At 32.8% G+C, this 19,961-nt stretch overlaps 2 protein-coding genes and 2 pseudogenes across 2 annotated transcripts; 2 read left to right on the forward strand and 2 right to left on the reverse strand.

Annotated features, from left to right (window-relative positions):
• The first annotated feature begins 1,314 nt into the window (after positions 1-1,314).
• Positions 1,315-3,771, forward strand: LOC120179992 (annotated as a pseudogene).
• Positions 3,772-4,745: 974 nt separating this feature from the next.
• LOC120179885 (protein SOB FIVE-LIKE 3-like) lies at positions 4,746-5,042 on the reverse strand. Its single transcript, XM_039185349.1, has one exon. The coding sequence runs from the start codon at positions 5,040-5,042 to the stop codon at positions 4,746-4,748; it is 297 nt and encodes a 98-aa protein (XP_039041280.1).
• Positions 5,043-6,882: 1,840 nt separating this feature from the next.
• LOC120179957 (transcription factor MYB20-like) lies at positions 6,883-8,075 on the forward strand. The gene is made up of 3 exons (XM_039185405.1): positions 6,883-7,128; positions 7,240-7,369; positions 7,459-8,075. Exons 1-3 carry the CDS (start codon positions 6,996-6,998, stop codon positions 7,982-7,984), a joined length of 789 nt encoding a protein of 262 aa, XP_039041336.1. The 5' UTR covers positions 6,883-6,995; the 3' UTR covers positions 7,985-8,075.
• A 9,718-nt stretch (positions 8,076-17,793) lies between these two features.
• Positions 17,794-19,553, reverse strand: LOC120179961 (annotated as a pseudogene).
• Positions 19,554-19,961: the final 408 nt, after the last annotated feature.

Raw genomic sequence — 19,961 nt, forward strand, 5'->3', positions numbered from 1 at the left:
ATTTTTTTAAGAGTTACATTTACATCTTTCAAGTTATATTATGATTCGCTTAAGTGGTAGGGGTTAGTATATTTAAATTATGATAGTTTTATAGCCTGCAGAATATTCAACGAGTTATTAACGGGGTTAGTTCGAGTGATAAGTAGATTAATATTATTTAAGGTCTCAGGTTTGAGTCTCTGTGTATGTAGAAAATTTTCGCTGAGAGACTCGCCCACCAAAATCAAGTATGCGACTCGGATCGATCCAGATTAGTCAAAACAAATCATTGGAACTTAAGGACAAAAAATATTGGATGAGTTTTAGGGATGGCAACGGGCCGGGTTCGGATCGGGTATTGGTCCTCCGTCCCCGTTTAAAAAATCCGTATCCGTCCTCGCTTAAAAAATTGTGGGGATTTAAACGGGGATCCCCATCGGATAATCGGGGGAAACCGCAGGGAAACGGGTATCCCGTTTAGCATAAACGGTTATTTAAAGGGTATCGGGCCGGAATATATATTTAAATTAAAAATATAAATATATATATTTTAATTAAATTAATTTAAATATTATATATATAATAATTATTTTTAATATTTATCGCCGGGTACCGGGGCGGGTAATTGAAGCGGGGATTATTAAACCCGTCCCCGTCCCTGTTTAACATAAACGGTTTTTTCCGTCCCGTCCCCATCCCATTTAGCATAAACGGTTTTTCCCTTTCCATTAATTGAATTTTCGGTTTTTCCCGTCGGGTTCGAATTTTTTTGCCATCCCTAACGAATTTATGTAATTAACGCCATTTTCATGGATAAAATTATTATAAATGTGGAGATTATAAAAGAATAAACTATTTAATAATTAAACATTAATAGTTATGGTAATTATGTATGTAGTGTATGTACGAGGTGTCAATGATTAAAAGTTAAAAAAAATATTTATCTTATAATTATTTTAAATTATTAAAAAAAAAAATCAGAATCTAATATCATCAACGTTAAAATAATATCTTTTATAATACAAAATTCAATGAAACAACAATAATAAGTGATTTATCTTGCAGTTCTTTTAAAAGAACATCAACCATGGTTTTGCCTTAAAAAACAGATAATATCATTGTGTACATAAATTACAGGTCTTTGAAAGGAAAAGTAGTTATTGAATTTTGAGTTTTTGAGTTAAATTAGCGGGGTCCATGTGAAATGGTAAATTGCCACTGTGCAGGAGGTTGTTTCACCTACCAAAGTAGTTGAGATTGGCCAAATTTGACCAATACCAACCGGTTCTCTGAAATTTGATTCCTTCTTTCTTCTTTTTTATACAATATATCTGCTCAATTCTGAGTACCACGATACATCCTGGTTCCTTTTTCTATCAAAACAAGGAAAGATTCAAATATTGGGGTTCTTTTTCTCATGTTGAAATCTCAATAAGTTTGAATCTTTTTTATCTGTTGGTTTGATCCTGCATGATTGCTTTTGGCTAACAATTTCTGCATGCAATAGTTCAATTTCTTTTTTTGAAATTTTTTGTCGTTCATGAGCTGATCTCATTTTGTAGACTGCTCTCGGTTGGTTGACTCTTGCAATTTGAATGTCTTACAGTAAGTTATAGATCGAATACCTTTGATTGAACAAGAAGTGTTTAATTCATTTTTGCTTAATCTGCTATAACAAGTTATTTCGGTTTCGTGTCGAATGCGTTTGACTCGCAAGAATTGCTAGCACTTATATTTCATTCTAGCTATGAATCTGTTAACTTTAGAAGTAATTCCAACACCATCATTTTTGGGCATTTAATTGATTCTTCTTTTATACAAACAGTAAAGTTTGTGTTTAACAGATCTTAAATTGTGAATCAAAGTGGTACATTTTGCATGTAAGAGTTCATATAAGGTTCCAGTTAGCTTATTTAGTTAAGGATTTTGATGGTTTATCATGGACCTGGAACTTTTTATAGCTCTTTCATTGGGCAAAACATGATGAACAGAGCTTTTATAATGTGAGGCTCACCATTTACCGGTTAAGTTTATCTTGAACGTTTTGGTATCGCACAGGTCGGCGCAGGCATGATTACTTTTAGTTTTGCACCTAGTCATTGATGGTTTATATGTATAAAAAGTTCTTTTCTTTGTTGTCAAATCTTTTTCTTTTGGAATCTCATTGATTTTGGCAAAATTTAACAGGGAGAAACATGGCTCCACCTACGAGAATAGGACTTGCTGGTTTGGCTGTTATGGGCCAAAATCTTGCACTTAACATTGCTGAGAAAGGCTTCCCCATTTCTGTTTATAACCAAACTACCTCTAAAGTCGATGAGACTGTCGAAAGAGCTAAGCAGGAAGGAGATCTTCCTGTATACGGTTTCCATAATCCTGAATCTTTCATTCAGTCAATCCAGAAACCTAGAGTGGCGATCATGCCTGTTGACCAAACCATCAAGACTCTTTCTGCATATATGGAGAAAGGCGATTGTATCATCGATGGTGGCAATGAGTGGTATGAAAACACCGAGAGACAAGAGAAAGAGATGTCGGAACTTGGTTTGTTATACCTCGGGATGGGAGTCTCTGGTGGTGAAGAAGGCGCACGAAATGGTCCCTCTTTAATGCCTGGAGGGTCTTTGAGGTTTACAAATACATTGAAGACATTCTTCTTAAGGTTGCGGCTCAAGTTCCAGATAGTGGTCCATGTGTGACTTACATCGGCAAAGGTGGATATGGTAACTTTGTCAAGATGATCCATAATGGAATTGAATACGGTGATATGCAGCTGATTGCACAGGCTTATGATGTGCTGAAGTCTGTCGGGAGATTATCAAATGAATAACTACATAGTGTTTTCTCAGAATGGAACAAAGGCGAGCTCTTGAGCTTCTTGATTGAAATCATTGCTGATATATTTGGAATTAAGGATGACTAGGCAGATGGTTATTTAGTTGATAAGGTTTTGGACAAAACTGGCATGAAGGGTACCGGTAAATGGACTGTACAACAAGCTGCAGATTTGTCTGTTGCGGCTCCAACAATCGCAGCTTCTTTGGATTCAAGGTTCCTTAGTGGGTTGAAGGAAGAAAGAGTCGAAGCCGCCAAAATCTTCAAATCAGGAGGATTTGGTGATATCTTGACTGATCAAGTTGTGGGCAAGGCAAACTTAATTGATGATGTGAGGCAAGCACTTTATGCATCCAAGATTTGCAGTTATGCTCAGGGCATGAATCTCATTCGTACAAAAAGCATCAAGAAGGGTTGGGACTTGAAGTTGGGGAATTGGCTAGGATATGGAAGGGAGGCTGCATTATCCGAGCTATTTTCCTCGACAGAATCAAGAAGGCTTATGATAGAAATCCTGAACTTGCAAACCTTCTTGTTGATCCCTAGTTTGCAAAGGAAATCATTGACAGGCAATCTGCTTGGAGAAGAGTTGTTTGTCTTGCTATCAACTCAGGTATTAGCACTCCGGGCATGTCATCCAGTCTTGCTTATTTCGACACTTATAGGAGGGAAAGAGTACCGGTTAATTTGGTTCAAGCTCAGCGAGACTATTTCGGCGCCCATACTTATGAAAGGGTCGATATGGACGGATCTTTTCACACTGAATGGTTCAAGATTGCACAAAAATCTAAAAGATTAAGATTTACTCTAGTGGTACTACTTCAGAACTCCCAATGGTGTAATAAACATCTGATCTGGAGTTTATGCTACACAGAGCTACTACTATGGTTATTTCTTTAAAAAATTTATTAATTTCACTTCTCAAATCCAACTTCGAGTGTTTGTGTGTTGAATGTTGTACTGCTTTTTCCAGATTTGAATATGAATCAAGCCGATGGCTTGCCTTTTTCACTTAAATGTGATATTTACCAGATGTGGGTCACTGTTAGATATCAACATTTTCGACAGGTCCTCACAGTTCTCGTACTAACTCGTGTTTTGATTTTGTTAATTTTGCTACTGCCTTCTCTTGCATCACTCGTAGGTTAAGGGAAACTAACAACGGATCATTCAGTTCGCATATTCGGTTATGTAGATTAGTGACAAATTTCTAAACCTGTTTGTTCAATTTCTGTTATCTATTAGCAGTGTTCTTTACGCAGATGAACAAAAGTAAAAGCTTTTTAGGTTCATTTTTCATATGAATTATTGCTCTTATAACAATAAAATAGAAGTTTACATTTCCATATAGGATGAACTGTCTGTTTTTTATGTTTCTTTTTAGGTCATATTTAATTAGCCTACTAGGACTCATAAAATAATATATATATATATATATATGTATGTATATATATATAATTTTACATTTTTTTGCACTTGCATTTCTTGGTATAGGATCAGTTATAAATGGTCTGTCATTAAAAAATGTCTTCTTTTGATCCTCATAGTTGTCATTTGTCCCTCTGGATACATCCTCTTTCCAGCACATCATACTCTTTTTGTTCATGGTTTTGCACTTACAGACACATGAATGGTCTGTCATTGCAGCTATTACCCCATGACTGATCCGATAACCGAAATCGAAATGCAGTGTTTTGATTCATTAGCGAAACAAATTAAATGCTAAAGATTTAGTTATCTTTTTTGTGCATTGATATCGAAGGTATAACATTCTGTTGTTGGAATCAAAACACATTGCAAACCAAATATCATCTCAGTACTGAAACAAAGAAAGCAACATATTGTGAATTTGTGGTCATACATATATATTCTTGGAAGAGAGACCTCGGGAAGAAAGAAAGAAAAAAGTGTTTCAGGCTCTCGACCGGACTCTACTTTCGAGACTTGGCTTGACCGCCGAGTCCCTTTTTGGATTTACTGCTGTTTTCAGAACTTTTTCTTGTTTCTTTCTTCGCCTCCTTGCGCGTAGAATGCTTGCTAGAATTATACTTGCCATGACTACCTTGACCATCCTTTTGTTTATTCTGCTGATGATGATGGTGACTTGGGGCCGAAGAGGCATCAGATACCATCGAATCGTCACTGTTTCCCTCACAGTCATGGACATAATCTTTGGTATTGCGATTGCTGTTATAATTCTCTTCACTGCATTCGTAATCTTCCTCCATCAGAGAAGCCAAGTGCTCGTCCACCCGGATTCACTGCTACTACATTCTTCAGGGCTGAAGAACTGTCTGAAAGGATCCATTATAAGAGGTTAAAATCTGTATAGAGAGGTATATAGGCAAGAAACTGGCCTATTGTGTATGAAGAAACATAGAATGATAGTATATATATAAAAAACACAACACACACGTGTATCTTTACACTAAAAATTGTCTGTACTTGCACAATGGTGCAGATGAACCAATTATATTAGAGCACGGAGTCCCCACTATGCTTTTTCATGTCATTTTGTTCCTTTAATTTGCCTGCGTTTTGACATAAACAAAAAAGCGAGCTTTCCTGGATTAAACGTGCATGGTTTACCTAAGAACTTTATGCTTTCGGCCTGTCTTTGTTTGTTGTTGTTGTTTGTCTGGTAAGAAAGATGACCTGTGTCTTGTTTCTTATTGAAATAAACTGTGGCATGTGGTGGCCTTGCCATTATTGTTTCATTCTAATTTTGTCCTGCTCACAGATCTTCTCTGTGGAAATTGCGGAAAACAATACATTGTGGAATGGAAGAGACGTCCCATGACATGGGTGCTCATCACAGGAAAGATTGCAAATCCAAAGTCCATTAAAACTAAGGGGTAAATGAACAGATCATTCTATAAATTGTTTTGTTCATTTATTAAGCTAAATAAACGGATATGAAAAAAAAATTATGTTCATTTAATAAGCGAACGAACACGAATAGATGTGTGTTAGGTTTGTTTATGTTCACTAATAAACTCGTTTCGAAACTCGTTTAGTGTCTCATCTATAAACTCATTTATAAACTTTACCTGATTCTCATTTTCCTTTTTTTTTTTGAAGATAGAAACTAAATTGAGTACATGACAAATTTTAGAGTTCAAATTGTAGCATAAAAAACTTAAGGACCAGTGATATAATTTCACCATTTTTTAAAACGAATACTAGCTAAACAAACATCACGTATTGACAAACGATAAACAAACATATTCATATGCGCTAAACGAACATATTAGTGAACGTTAAAAAAATATTTATGTATATTAAACAAATCGAACACGAACATATTCAAAAATAACGAACATGAATCAAACATGAACATATTCTAAAATAAAGAAATGAACATAAACGTAACCTTATTCGTTCAAGTTCGGTCGAAGCTGTGAATCATGTCAATATAGACCGGTTCTTTCATTTCAAGTGGCGGCTTAAGAGACCAGTCACCTTATCTTCCTCAGCCAATTGCATTATTACATCCTCAACATGTTGTTATATAAATAGCTTACTTTGCTTTCAATGTACAAGATATTTATTTCGATATTTTTTTTCTCCATTTCACTATGTGAAATTAGACATTGCTTACTTCCAAAATTAAAATGATAAAAAAGTAGCATTTAAATTCATCAAAGTTGCATGTGTATTTGAATGTAGACTGGTTCTTCATTTTAACCGGCGTTCTCACATATTAAACAATTTGAGGAAGAAGATCATGAGATCAGCCTGTAAATTTTGGACAAAGAACTTCGGTTTGGACGGATCTGGACCAAAAATTAATTAGTACGTACTTAAGAAAATGAGGGGGGAAAAGGGCAAAAAAGGTATTAGTGGTCCCTCTACTAAAAACAATAGTTTGATGACTAAAATTAAGAAATAAACAATAGATTGATGACTAATGATGCAATTTTCCCGAAAATACTAAAAATAACGACATTTTCAGCAAGTAAAATAAAACTAGTGGCCGGAAGCTTGTGGGGTTAATCCCTTCAGTTATATATGATTATGGGAACTTGTTTTTGTGCCTCAAGAACTTTGAAGTGTGTGTTCTGTCCGTGATCTATATACAGTCCATTTTTCTCTTCTTCTCTACCTTTAATGTGTATCGATTCTCAACTGGGATTGAATTGAATAAAATTCATACTTCTGGGGAATTATTGAAAAAAAATATGGGAAGAAAACCATGCTGTGACAAAGTAGGGTTGAAGAAAGGACCATGGACCACTGATGAAGACCAGAAGCTTATTAGCTTCATCCTCACCAATGGCCAATGTTGCTGGAGGGCTCTTCCTAAGCTGGCAGGTCAATAACTTTTTTAGTGTTAGTCTATTATTTATAAATCAGGAGATTATTCGCCAGGGAGAACATTATGACCATTTTCAGTGATGTTTTTGTTTTTGGACGTGTCACCAGGATTGTTGAGGTGTGGGAAAAGTTGCAGATTGAGATGGACAAATTATCTTAGGCCAGACCTGAAAAGAGGACTTTTATCTGAGTATGAAGAGAAAATGGTGATTGATCTCCATGCTCAACTTGGCAACAGGTTGAAATATTTTTAAATAAAATTATATCGAAAACTTTGAATATGAATCATAAAAACGACTCGAATTGATTATTTATTTGTGTGTGCAGATGGTCTAAGATAGCTTCTCATCTCCCTGGACGAACCGATAACGAGATAAAGAATCATTGGAATACTCACATCAAGAAGAAACTAAAGAAAATGGGCATGGACCCTCTCACCCACAATCCACTAAGTGAACCCCAAGAGCAGAAGATAGACAAAAATCCCAAGGACCTGTCTCAAACATCCTTGAATCCCACAATGGAGACGATGACGATGAACGACATCGACGATTTTTGCACCGACGAGGTTCCGTTGATCGAACCGCATGAGATTTTGGTCCCTGTCACTGATTACGCGCCGCCATCGACGTCTTCTTCCTGCGATTCTTCGAAGCTGCTCAAAGAATTAGAGTTCCCGGATTTTGAATGGCCAATTGATTGCAATACTAGCAGATACGATGACAATGTCGGATTATGGGATGATGGTGAGTTCAATGTTTGGGGGGATGATGATGAATCATTTTCATCTCCCCAGATTCAGTGTCCATTGAGAATGCCTTTTGATCTACAGTATTCCTGGACATATATATGATTTTGATTTCTTTTTCTTTTAAATGTGGCTTTATTTTTAGATTGACAGTCATTTGGTGTAACATTAGAGAAAGGATAATAAGTTGTGAAGAACAATAAGTGGGAAAAAATCACCACGAGTTTAGTTTCTTTTCCTTTGTGTGGTCTTTTGTTTTCGATTTGTACATATATGATGAATAAAAGAGAAGAATTCAACGTCTTGTGGGTCCAGTTTGATCTTATTTAATTAAAAAAAATATTTTTAAATAGTATTAATTTTTTTTTGATAAAAAACCGTTAATTTTATTAAAAATATACATAACTGCTATGAAGATTCACAAACATAATTGTAAACTTTAACCAAATTATAATTAAGACATCTTCTTATAATTATTGACACAAAAACTAGTCAATTGTGTGAATTAGTTAAAAATCACAAAACGCGAACAAAAACCTAACCAAATCTGATTGCATCGACAAAACAAACCACAAAAGGGTATTGAAAGATCACTGACAAATCGTAACTCAGAGTTAAGCGACGTGAGAAAACTATTCACGAACGCAAAACGCGTATCCAAATCAATCTGATGGTCTAAAGTAGGGAAGATATGCATGATAACAAATAAACACAATCTTGATCAGTCGTGACGATGTCAAATCCAATCTTGAGAAAAAAATATAAACGAACATAACGGTCAAACTACTAAAAACTATCAAAAGACAGAGATAAACGTGTCACAAAGACATACTTATTTTTATTAACAAAACTAAAAATACAAATAGAAAAGATAAACTGCATTCGGTAATCAACATCAAAACCGATGTAACTACCGACTAAACAAAATTAAAAAAAATTGATTTGATTTATAGAAAATAACACAAATTACATAGAAAAGGAAAAGAAAAAAAAGGGAAGAAATGAGAAGGAACTTGATTTATATAAAATCAAATTTTATGTAATTAGAAATTTTAATTATCCTCTTTATTTTGTATAGATATTATTAGTAGTAGTACTAATTTACATATCAGAAATCATTATAATTCGACGTCTATTATAATTTTATTGTTTGAGTTAATTTACAAAATGTTTTTGGATTTAAAGTTAATTTTTTATAGTAATTATTAATATTATTTAGAATTAAATTTATATGTCAACGAGTGTTGGCACAAATAAATTGCTAAGTTCGAATTCTACCAGCGTCACTCTTGGTGGACAATCTATAAATTCCTATGTAAATCTCAATTAGGTCTTAGGTATGTCTTGATCATGGACTGAGGGAGCCACCATTGACCTAAAATTTTTGTACGTAAGAATTTACATATTGTCCGGTAAGAGTGACGGTGGTAGGATTCGAACTTGACCTTATAAGCTCAAATTTCTGAATCTCAACCACTTGTACCATCACTCGTTGACATAATTATAATTTATGTAACATAAAAAACTAAAAAAATTAAGATGTATTAACTTTTGTTAACGAAAACCTAAAATCTATAGTTTAAGTTGCATTTGGCCCAATCGTCACCACATATAAATATCTCAACTGCACAGCTTGTTCGTCAACCTCGTGTATGTGAACTGATTGAATCTGATTTTTTTAATGTTCCATGCACGTATTGTTTCTATTTTTATTTGTTTAATATATAATTTTTTATGTTATATCCTTGCATATTGATAATTTTTTAAAATTTCCATGTAAAGATTCCAATTGACTTAATCGAATCCTACCAACTATTTCCACTTATTCTGAAATTGAAATAATCTACAGTCCAACAATTAAATTAAAAATTGACTTATTAAAATTGATTAGTATAAACTAATAGCTAAGTGAGAGTTGAAAATCTCCATACTTTTATCTTATTTAATAAAAATCAGAGAAGAAAACGTAACGGTGGGATCATAATTAAAGATGAAATAATAAGCTAAAACCATTATAAAAAAATAACCTAAACTAATGGTTTAGTACTCCAATTATCACCTTTATTCTGTTTTGGTCAGTAAATTATTTATTTTTTAAAATTATACTTAATATTTAGTTTTAATTTCATTATTGTCACCTATTGTTAATAAATTAATGGTGATTCTGAAGTATCAATATAAGGTAATGTCATGTCGTCGTTGAAAAATAAAAAATTATATGTCAACAGTTATGTTAATTTTTTAACTGTGAGCGGCCAAAATACGGTGAGTGACCAAAATAAAACCAAATAATAGTGGTCAATATTATTTATTATTTTCATTATAAGTGTTTCTGATAATGACAACTACTCAAAAAAATTATAAGAAGGTTGGCCTCGTTAAACCCGCTTCATATCAGGGGTAAGCTAGTAGCAACTACTCAAATTATTGTAAGATAAAAATAACACTTGTAATTATAATAATAATAATAATAATAATAAGTTATCCCTACTGTATAAATACATAACTTAATTTATGTTAGAAATTTATAGAAACAAATAATAGAAGATCAACATAAAATAAATTGTATATAAAAGACGAAATTTAACACGATTTAGTTTTATCTATATTATAGATAAAATAAAAATGATCCATTATAAAGATAGATAATACAAAGAGCGCAAATAAATAGAATTTCATCTATTTTATAACTTAATATATATATCTTAGAATTTAATTGCATCCTAAAATCCTCGTGTACAGTTTTACTAAACTATCTATGTAACGGAGATTCCCGAAAATGCTTCTTAAAAACGTTAGATGTTCTCCACGTCTTTCCAAAAGCGTCATGTATTCTTCAGATTTTTCTATTGATATAGTAATAAATATACTAATTAAGAAAATAAATTTTCCACGTTATACTTAAATCATTTTTTTACACAACATTATCTAAAAGATTGTAATTTTTCTCAAACATAACTAGAATACATATTCTACTAACAATAGTATTATATTTCCCCCCCAAATTGAAGGTGCATTTTGAGCAACTCCAGTGTTGCGTTGGAGTGGAGTTGGAGAAGCACTGTAGAGTCTCTAGCCCTACGCTAGATGCATCTCTACTCTGAAGAGCAATTGGAGCTGGACACTACATGTAACGCTACATGTAGCAACTATACAAAAAAATTCATGATTTTTTATTTTTTTTCTTTTTAATTTCATTTTTTTAAATTATTTTATCTTATTATATCTTTTATCTTTTTAATTGTAATTTCTTCACAATAAAATAAAAATTAAACATAATATAATATATTCAAGTTGATTAAATTGCAATATAGATAAAAATATATTTAAATTAGATAAATAAACATATTAATTTCTTGAAACATAAAAACTACAACAAACATAAAAACATAGAAAATACTGATAAAACTCAAATAATAAATAATTATGTAATTTATGTTTTTCACATTATTATTATTAATTGTAATTTTCTTATTTATTTGTATTTTCACAATGTTATTTATGAATATTTTATTTATACTTTTTATCTTGATATTTTTTTAGAAATGTATATGTTTTATTTTATATTATAAATCAATATTATAATAATTAAATATTATGAATAAAGTAGAATTGTTGATAATATAGAGATAATACTAAAGATGAATTATTATTTCATTTCTAAAGTAGAGATAGAGAAAATTGTAGAATAGAGATGAGGGCTAGAGTGGCCTAAGTAACAATGTAAACTTTTAATTAAATTTGTTTTTAATTGACACACTTTGGCTTTAGTAATTGGCAACCAATAGTAGAGAAGATAGCTTTGTCGTGTTAGCAAAAAACGAAGATTTATAGTGACGCTGACATTTTGTCCAATCGTCAGTACATATAAATATCTCAACTACATAGCTTCTTTGTCAACAAAGCCGGCTAGTATGGAGCGCCTGAGCGATTGTTCAGGCCCACATTTTTTTTCATATTTGTAATTAGGACCCTTATTTTTTTCTTTATAATTAGGGTTTTAATTTTTAAAATCTATTTCTTTAACCTTTATAATTGAGTTTTTTTTTAATCTTGTCTTTTATCTTTATAATTAAAGTCTTTATTTTTTTCAATTCTATCTTTTACCTTTCTAATCGATGCCCTTAATTTTTCAATCTCACTTTTTATCTTTGTAATTGATGCCTCTAATTTTTTAATCACACTTTTTACCTTTATAATTGAGGCCTCTAATTTTTTTAATCACATTTTTTACCATTATGATTGAGGCCTCTAAGTTTTTTCAATCTCACTTTCTACCTTTATAATTGAAGCCGTTAATTTTTAATCTCACTTTTTACCTTTATAATTGAGGCCCTAAGTTTTTTCAAACTCACTTTCTATCTTTATAATAGAGGGCCCTAGTTTTTTAATTTCATAAAATTCTCAATTTCTCATCACTTTCTCTATCTCTCTCATTAGTTCATTTAATTTTAAATTAATTATAATCATTTTTATACAAATCTCAATCTTCAATTTACCAATTATTATTTTTAACTCTTAGTCTTCTCTAACATCAACCTAACGATAAAATATATGTTATTCTTTACTTTTAAATTTATTGTTCAAAATCAAGCTCCATATCGTAATTCATACCCACATTCAATTTTTTTTCTCTTAGTTATATTTAAGGTATTTTCTTAACAAAATAATGAAAATAATGTTCGACAAAATTTAATAATTTTTATGATTATTAATGTAATATTAAATTAATTATTCAAAGTAATAAAATATATTTTCGTTCTATAAAGACTTTTTTTTTTAGTTTTTGCTCAGGATCTCGAAAATATTCGAGACCACCCTGTTTTTCAATCAGATGTATGTGAACTAATTGAATATGATGTTTTTGTTGTCATATGTGTGTGTGTTATGTCCTTGCATGTTGATAATATTTAAAAACTTTCATGGAATGATTCCAACAATTATATTAAAAATTAACATATGGAAAATTGAAGAAAATGTAAATTAATAGCTAAGAGCTGGAAATCTCCATATATATCTTATTTACGAGAAGAAAACACAACAAAGTATGATATCATCAAAGTTGAAATAATCAGCGAGAATCATTATATAAATATTATCATTAGTTACACTATTAGTTTAGTTATTTTATACAGAAAATAAATAGAAACCGTTAAAATATAAGGTAAAATATACTTATTAGATTTGACTGAATTATGATCATTAAACTTTTTTAAAAAATATATAAAATAATTATTAAATTTAATAAATTATTATACAAACTTTTTACACTTATTGTAACTTTATAGTGATCGTTTTATATTAATTTAATAATCATATTATATTTTCTTAAAATTTAGTTAAAAGATTATTTAAATATAATGTAACTATATCTAATATATTTTATCTTAAAATATATACGAGAGATAGAGAAGAAATAAAAGATGGAAAAGTCATAGCGAAGTAAATAACCTATGATTACTTGATAATTTCCTACCAACCGCAACTGTCTGTTTGACGGTGACTTGATGGAGCTGAATTTATTGCCAGGTGTCAGCTTCTCGTTAATCTATGTAAGATTAAAGTCGAGTACATTTTGGAGTGATTTCAGTAGACGTGGTCGTAGGAGATCGTAGTTTTATTGTTTCTAAAATCGCAATGCCCACGCCAAAATGATTCATTTTCGACGTACTTTACCTTGTATTAAAGGGTAAATACAACTTTCCTCGCCTAATTTTACTCGTTTTCTTATTTTATTTAGGGTAAACTACAAATTTGACATTTAAAATTTCATACTATTCCTATTTTACTCACAATACTTTCAAAATTTTCAAATTACTCACTAAACTTTTATATTAAATATTTTTGTCACTCTACCGTTATATCACTAGCATCTCGTTGACGTGACTTATTTTAATATTAAAACTCAGCCACATAAGATGCTATATAAGATTTATTTAATAAAATAAAAATTAATTAGAAAAACATCCTATACGAAACCCTAACCCCAAATCCTAGCAGATAAACATGAATTTTTCTTTTGGAATGAATAAACATAAAAATTGGAAATGGGAATAGAAGTGGGATTTCATTCATGAAATTTGAAAATGGGAATGGAATGGAATTGAAAATTAGATGATGATGAACATGACGAGGAAGCTGAAGTGTAGAAAGATAAAGGAGTAATCCAGTCGAGTTTCACAAGTAAATCAACAAAGGCAGCAACGAAGTAGCCATGGTTGGTTTTTTCCATTTGCTTTCATACCGACACAAAAGCACTTCAAGCTTTTCCCAGTCTTTCAACTCGTTAGCTTCCACCATTTATTCCATGAAGCTCCTTAAATCGACAAAGAGGTCTCAAGACTCCATTGACAAAATATCATCATCACTGTCGGCTTTGCTTATTCAAAGGATTGAACTGCTCTCTCCAGGCTCCAAATCCCAGATGAGAAACCTTTTATGCATGGAGAATGAAGAGAAACCTTTTGAATTGTTCATCTTTTGATCACTCTAAATTATTTTATTATTATTTTTGTATGGTGTATTATTTAATATAAAAATAATTTAAAATATAAAATAAAAATAGAAAGTGGTCAGATGCTACCGTCGACTGCCGTAGATGGTGATTGATCGGTCCCAAATTTCATGGGTCGATTCCTTTCGATCCCTGAGTCTAAATATAGTGTTTGATTCATCAGAAAATGCCCCAAAACTTGTGAATCTCAAATGAAACATTTTGGCTTCCTCTATTTCGATCTCCATTTTGTGGACTTCAGAGTAAGTTCTGACAAAATGAAGGTCGAATTTGGACTCAGTGTGCCAAGGTTAAGCGACCCATGAAATATAGGATCAAACGACTACTATCTACGACGGTCGACAGCGATTAGCGGTGGTGTCCGGCCACCTTCTTTTTTATTTTATATTTTTAAATTATTGTATATTAAATAATAATAATAATAAATGTCACCTCTTATGAAATAATAATAAAATAATTCAGAGTGATCAAAACAGGAGCAAATTGAAAGTATAATGAGTAAAATAAGGGAGAGTAAATGTAACACCCCGGTTTTTGGTTAGTAGTTTTGGGTAAAACTCAAATGAGTTGTGAATGGGCTAAGGAACTATTCAAGAGTGTTAGGCTAGTCGATTGTTAAGTTTTGGTTAGGGCTTGAGTCCAACAAAGCTTAAAAAGGGTGTTTTGAGTGAGTAACATAAGAGAAGGACTAGGAGTGCAATTAACCCTAAACTATTTCAAAGGTTGAATATCAATTAAGGTTGGTGATGCGATCGACCACTCTCTCATTCATCCTTTTAATTTCCTTTGTCTTCATCTTCCACCTTGTCTTCTTCCTCCCTTTTAAACCCTCTCATTTTTCTCCTTGAGCCCAAGTCAAAGGTAGGAACTTGTTGCTCAACATCTCCACTCTGAAATTGTGAAGGTAAGATATGAAATCACCTCTCCAAGAGCTTCATTTTAAGCTCTTAACTTGATAGTTTGACCATGGAAACTTGAGTGAGAGTTGAGTGGGGTTTTGAGTTCTAGAACCCCTTAGGACTCCGAATCCATTTTGGAATCTTAAAACCCTATTTCCAACCTTCTTAGATCCTTAAATGAGTTTATAACTCATTTTTTATGTCTTAGTGAGAGAATAACGTGAAAGCTCTAAGGGCAAAGGCAAGGAGAAGGAAGTGCGTGGGTGATTTTGTGGTCATTTTTACAACTTTAGGAGTGAGGTAACACATTTCTAACCTTCTCGTACTGCTTGTAGATCAAAATGTTAAGCTTTGATGTATGTTGTGTGTATAAGCCTTTGTTTACACTTGGAATGGGTTTAAGACATTAAAGGGGTTTTGTTGTGTATTTTAAATATAGGTAGTGATATTATAACACCCAAACTTTCATCTTGTCCCTAGAAATAATTGTATGGAACTTGGTGACTCAAATAGGCATGTCCCAACAAACTAGTGATTTTTTCCAAAAAGGATCGATCCCTTAGGGGAAAGGATCGATCCTTTACCAAAAAGGATCGATCCCTCACCGAAAGGATCAATCCCAAACTCTTTGTTGTGCAATGGATCGATCCCTCGAGAGAAATGATCAATCCCTCGAGAAAATGATTGATCCCTCTAAATAAAGGATCGATCCCTTCCTTGTTTTGCCAATAGAAAAAGGTGGAATTTCATTCAATAGAGGTCTAAAGTGTAATGAAATGTTGTTTTGACCTCAACATGTTTGAATGAGTTCAGTTTAGTCCATTGATTGATTTACCCAATTATTTAAACCCTAAATCCAAAAAGTAATGATAATTATCAAGCTCGACTAATAACGCAACGAAAAAAAATGACATAAAACTAGCCTTGTTTGATAGTCGAGGAAACGACGAGGACACTCGAGTTACTTAACAATGTGAGCGTTTATGTGTATAAAATATAAGGATATATTTAACCTAGTGCTTAGGAACTTAAAATGCTAGTTGGATATCGTGCCGATACTACATGATCCGGACACATCTCGAGTACTCTTGAGGAGTAGGCTAGTCGGGCAAGTGTCGATGCTTCATGACCCAAACTTGATCCGAGTGTTAAGAAGACATTGATGTTGTGTGACTTAGGTATTCCTTAAGTGTTGTAAGTAAATAGTGGTGTGAGTTCCGTGATGCTATGTGACCCCGAACTACACTATGATACTTATTGTTTCCTTGAGTGTTGCATTGGTCATGACTATATTGTATCATGCTTATATATTTGATGCATGTAGTATAGCTTGGTTATTTTTGGTGGCACTGAGCTTGTGAGCTCAGCGTATAGAATGTGTTTCCATGCGCAGGTCAGTAGGTGCCAGCTTAGGAGCTCTTCGCCATACTTGGATTCCAGACTCGACTTCTTCAGAGTACGTTTCGAGAGTTTTAAAGGGCATGTACTGTCATAGACCCTTATTTGTATCTTGAGTCGTAAACTTTGTATTTTAAATTATTGATATATTTTTTAGACTTATGTTGGGAGATCCCGTATTAAATATTTATATTTTGTATTTGTCAGTATTGGAATTTTATGAATGGTACTTTCATGAAACATTTTCAAAAGAAAATGGTTAGTCAATTACATGATTCCGTGTGACATCATAATTCAATAATTTTTTGGTCGAATTGGATTAGAGTGTTACAATAAAGTTTAATGAGGAATTTTGTAATTTATCCTATATTAAAAAGATTATATAAATAAGAGTGTAAGTGATCAGAGCCTTTGACGAATTATTTATGAATCGTTTGCATAACGTTCACTTATTAAACTAAATAAACGAATATAAACAATTTTTTATGTTTATTTAACAAATGAATAAATATGAATAAATATGTATTCAATTTATTTATAGTACAAATATAACTTTATTTATTTAAGCTCGATATATATATATATATATATGCTCGCGCACACACAAAGTAATCAATAAACATTTCCTTTTTAGTTTCTTTTTCTTTTGCTCCCTCACACTAATCTGGACCTATTAATGCTAAAGTTTCTAGACATAATGATGATATATGAAAAATGATATACTATGTTATAGATCAGGATTTATGATTTAGAATTTTAAAATTAAATTTTTGACTATTAAAATATTAAAAAAATAAAAAATGAAATAAGTATTTAACTAAATGTTAAGAACTACATTTTTTTTAATACTATTAGGAACTACTTTTAAACATTATGTTTATATATATAAATTATGAAAATCCTCACCTATATGTTTATAAAGTGGGTTTAGAAAATGATGTATGGAACAACTTACTTCAGTGGTCAAACGAATTATTGTTATTTTTAGAGGTTACGTGTTCGAGCACCAGCAGTTGCAGTAGGATGATTGAGCGTTAATTGTCGCCAAATGATTGAAAGTATTTAGAATATATATATTATTTTGCAATCACCTTAGCTTAATAAAAAAAAAAATCTTTAGACAATAGTACATCATGTGTGCTACATGTCTTGGCTTTGGTTCCGGAATGGTGCAGTCTCCTCTGAACATTGTACCGAGAAAGGAATCAGTGCGGCGTCGGTGGAAGCGAAGGAGGAGCACAAGCCGAAGACGGTAATGAGTCGACAAGCTTCTGAGACAGCACTTCATTTGCTGCATCCGATGGTTGGAAGGCATCTCAGAACACATAATCTTTGCGTTTGTTGCACAACTTGGAGTTTGGCAAGCATAAGCCGCCGATGCTCATATCGACATTGCAACACGACGTGTTCGTTTTAACGTATCGGAAATGATAACGGAGAGAAGATTATGTGTTGTACCATAGGCCTTGGGGTTGTCGATCAAATCGAAAACGGCAGAAATAATTATCGGCAAACATCATCTGGGCACTCAGGAGGCGTTTATTTAGTGTATGTATCAGCTTTTGCACCTTGGAATTAAACTCCATCACCCATTCATTCACTCTCTTCAAGCATTGCCCCGTTTTCGATTTTACTCTCTGAGACGGAATGCAGCCTAATGGCCCTATCCCGTGGTACAATATCCTCCGTGCACCGAGCCAGTAAAGCCTCTGTTATTCAGCCCCATTGTTGGTTTAAGCTTTATCTCAAAAACAGAAGTCATGGATCATGACAAAAGACTATTCATACCGAAAACTGTTGCTCCAACTTCGACGTCAAGAGTTCTACGAATTCATCGTGTGTATACTGTTGTCCATCTTCTAGAAAGGGCTGCAAGAAGTTGTTCACATAGTCATTACTTCCTGCATAACATCAAAAACAAAATCAAGTGTGTCAAAGGCATCCTATTCGGCTCGAAATATCCGACAAAGGGCAGAGCTTTACCTATTCCGACGAAGTAGGTGGCCTCATTGCAAAGCTTGTTTGCTACAGCTTCACCAATTTTAGCCCGGATTCTTTCTTTGGCCTTTTTAAAGTAATTTATCTGATCGTCAAATGTCAATCTCTGTATCTGCAAACACAAAGAGAATAGAATCAATTCTAGATCGATTTAAACGAGACGATATCGAACAAAAACCAGAGAGAAATTACGAAATATTGGCCGGTTTCATTCCAGCTCCACCGGAAGCATAATTAACCCTTGGAGGATTGCATCATCATTTTGTGACAGGGAAAGGTAAGGTGGTGGTGATGAAACCCCAAGCTTTTCAGCTACAAAGCACAACAAAATAATGTCATGTAACAGAAGACTCAATAATTTCCAAAAATCAAAGATTAAATCGACAAGTACATAGGATATCACCTATGGTTCTTCCGTTGGTGAACAGTCCGTAGCTTTCCTGCCGGTAAAATCGATGCCGTACCATGGATAATCAGACCTCACTAACGAATACTGCAGATGATTGTTGTTTCCAACTTCTGCTAACGAATCACCAAAGACAAATATGACCGTTGATGCAGCAGTTCCAGCTGAGACTAAAGCTCCTAATACTGAAACGATTACGACTACTGCTACGAAAACCGGACACCGCTTTGCCATCTTACTGAAACTGATCGTTTTTCGAATGCTTCGGAATTCGTTGGTGGTTGGCTTGGATTTATAGCAAGTCTGCAGGCAATTTAGTTACTTGTTGGTCATGCCCATTTCTCCAAGTTCGAACAAATTAGGTGATTAATTTCAAAACCTCTAAACAATAAGTAAAGGCCGTGGCGAATCAGGGTCTCCGGTTCTTTGTTTTTAGTAGTTGGCCAACTCTGTTGATCTCTCAAGTCGTCACGGTTAGTTTTTGTTAGGTATTACTTTCTTACCATTGCTGGGATTTATCAGTGATTGAAAATTGCTCTCAGTGTTCAGTTACGTGGTTTTCATTTAGCGATTACCTAAAATTTTATGTTAGGGTAAAATTTATAAAATTTTAAAAGATGATGTATTTATAAAATTCTAGAGTATAAAAATATTTTTAATAAAAATAAAAATATCTAAAATATATGAATTTAAAAATTTTAATTAAGCCTACCCTCGATTCATCCGTGTTTGTAGGATTCTTCAATTGCAAGTCAAGGTATTGGCAACAAATGAGTTTTGGCCCGTTCAAGGTGGGAAAGCGCTTAATATTTCTCAAGCAAGAGAAGCCATTCATGCTATACTATTATTTAAGGGGCGTTTGTTTAC

The sequence above is a fragment of the Hibiscus syriacus genome, unplaced genomic scaffold (assembly GCF_006381635.1).
Source record: "Hibiscus syriacus cultivar Baekdansim isolate YM2019G1 unplaced genomic scaffold, ASM638163v2 tig00112471_pilon, whole genome shotgun sequence".
Classification (NCBI taxonomy): Eukaryota; Viridiplantae; Streptophyta; class Magnoliopsida; order Malvales; family Malvaceae; genus Hibiscus; species Hibiscus syriacus.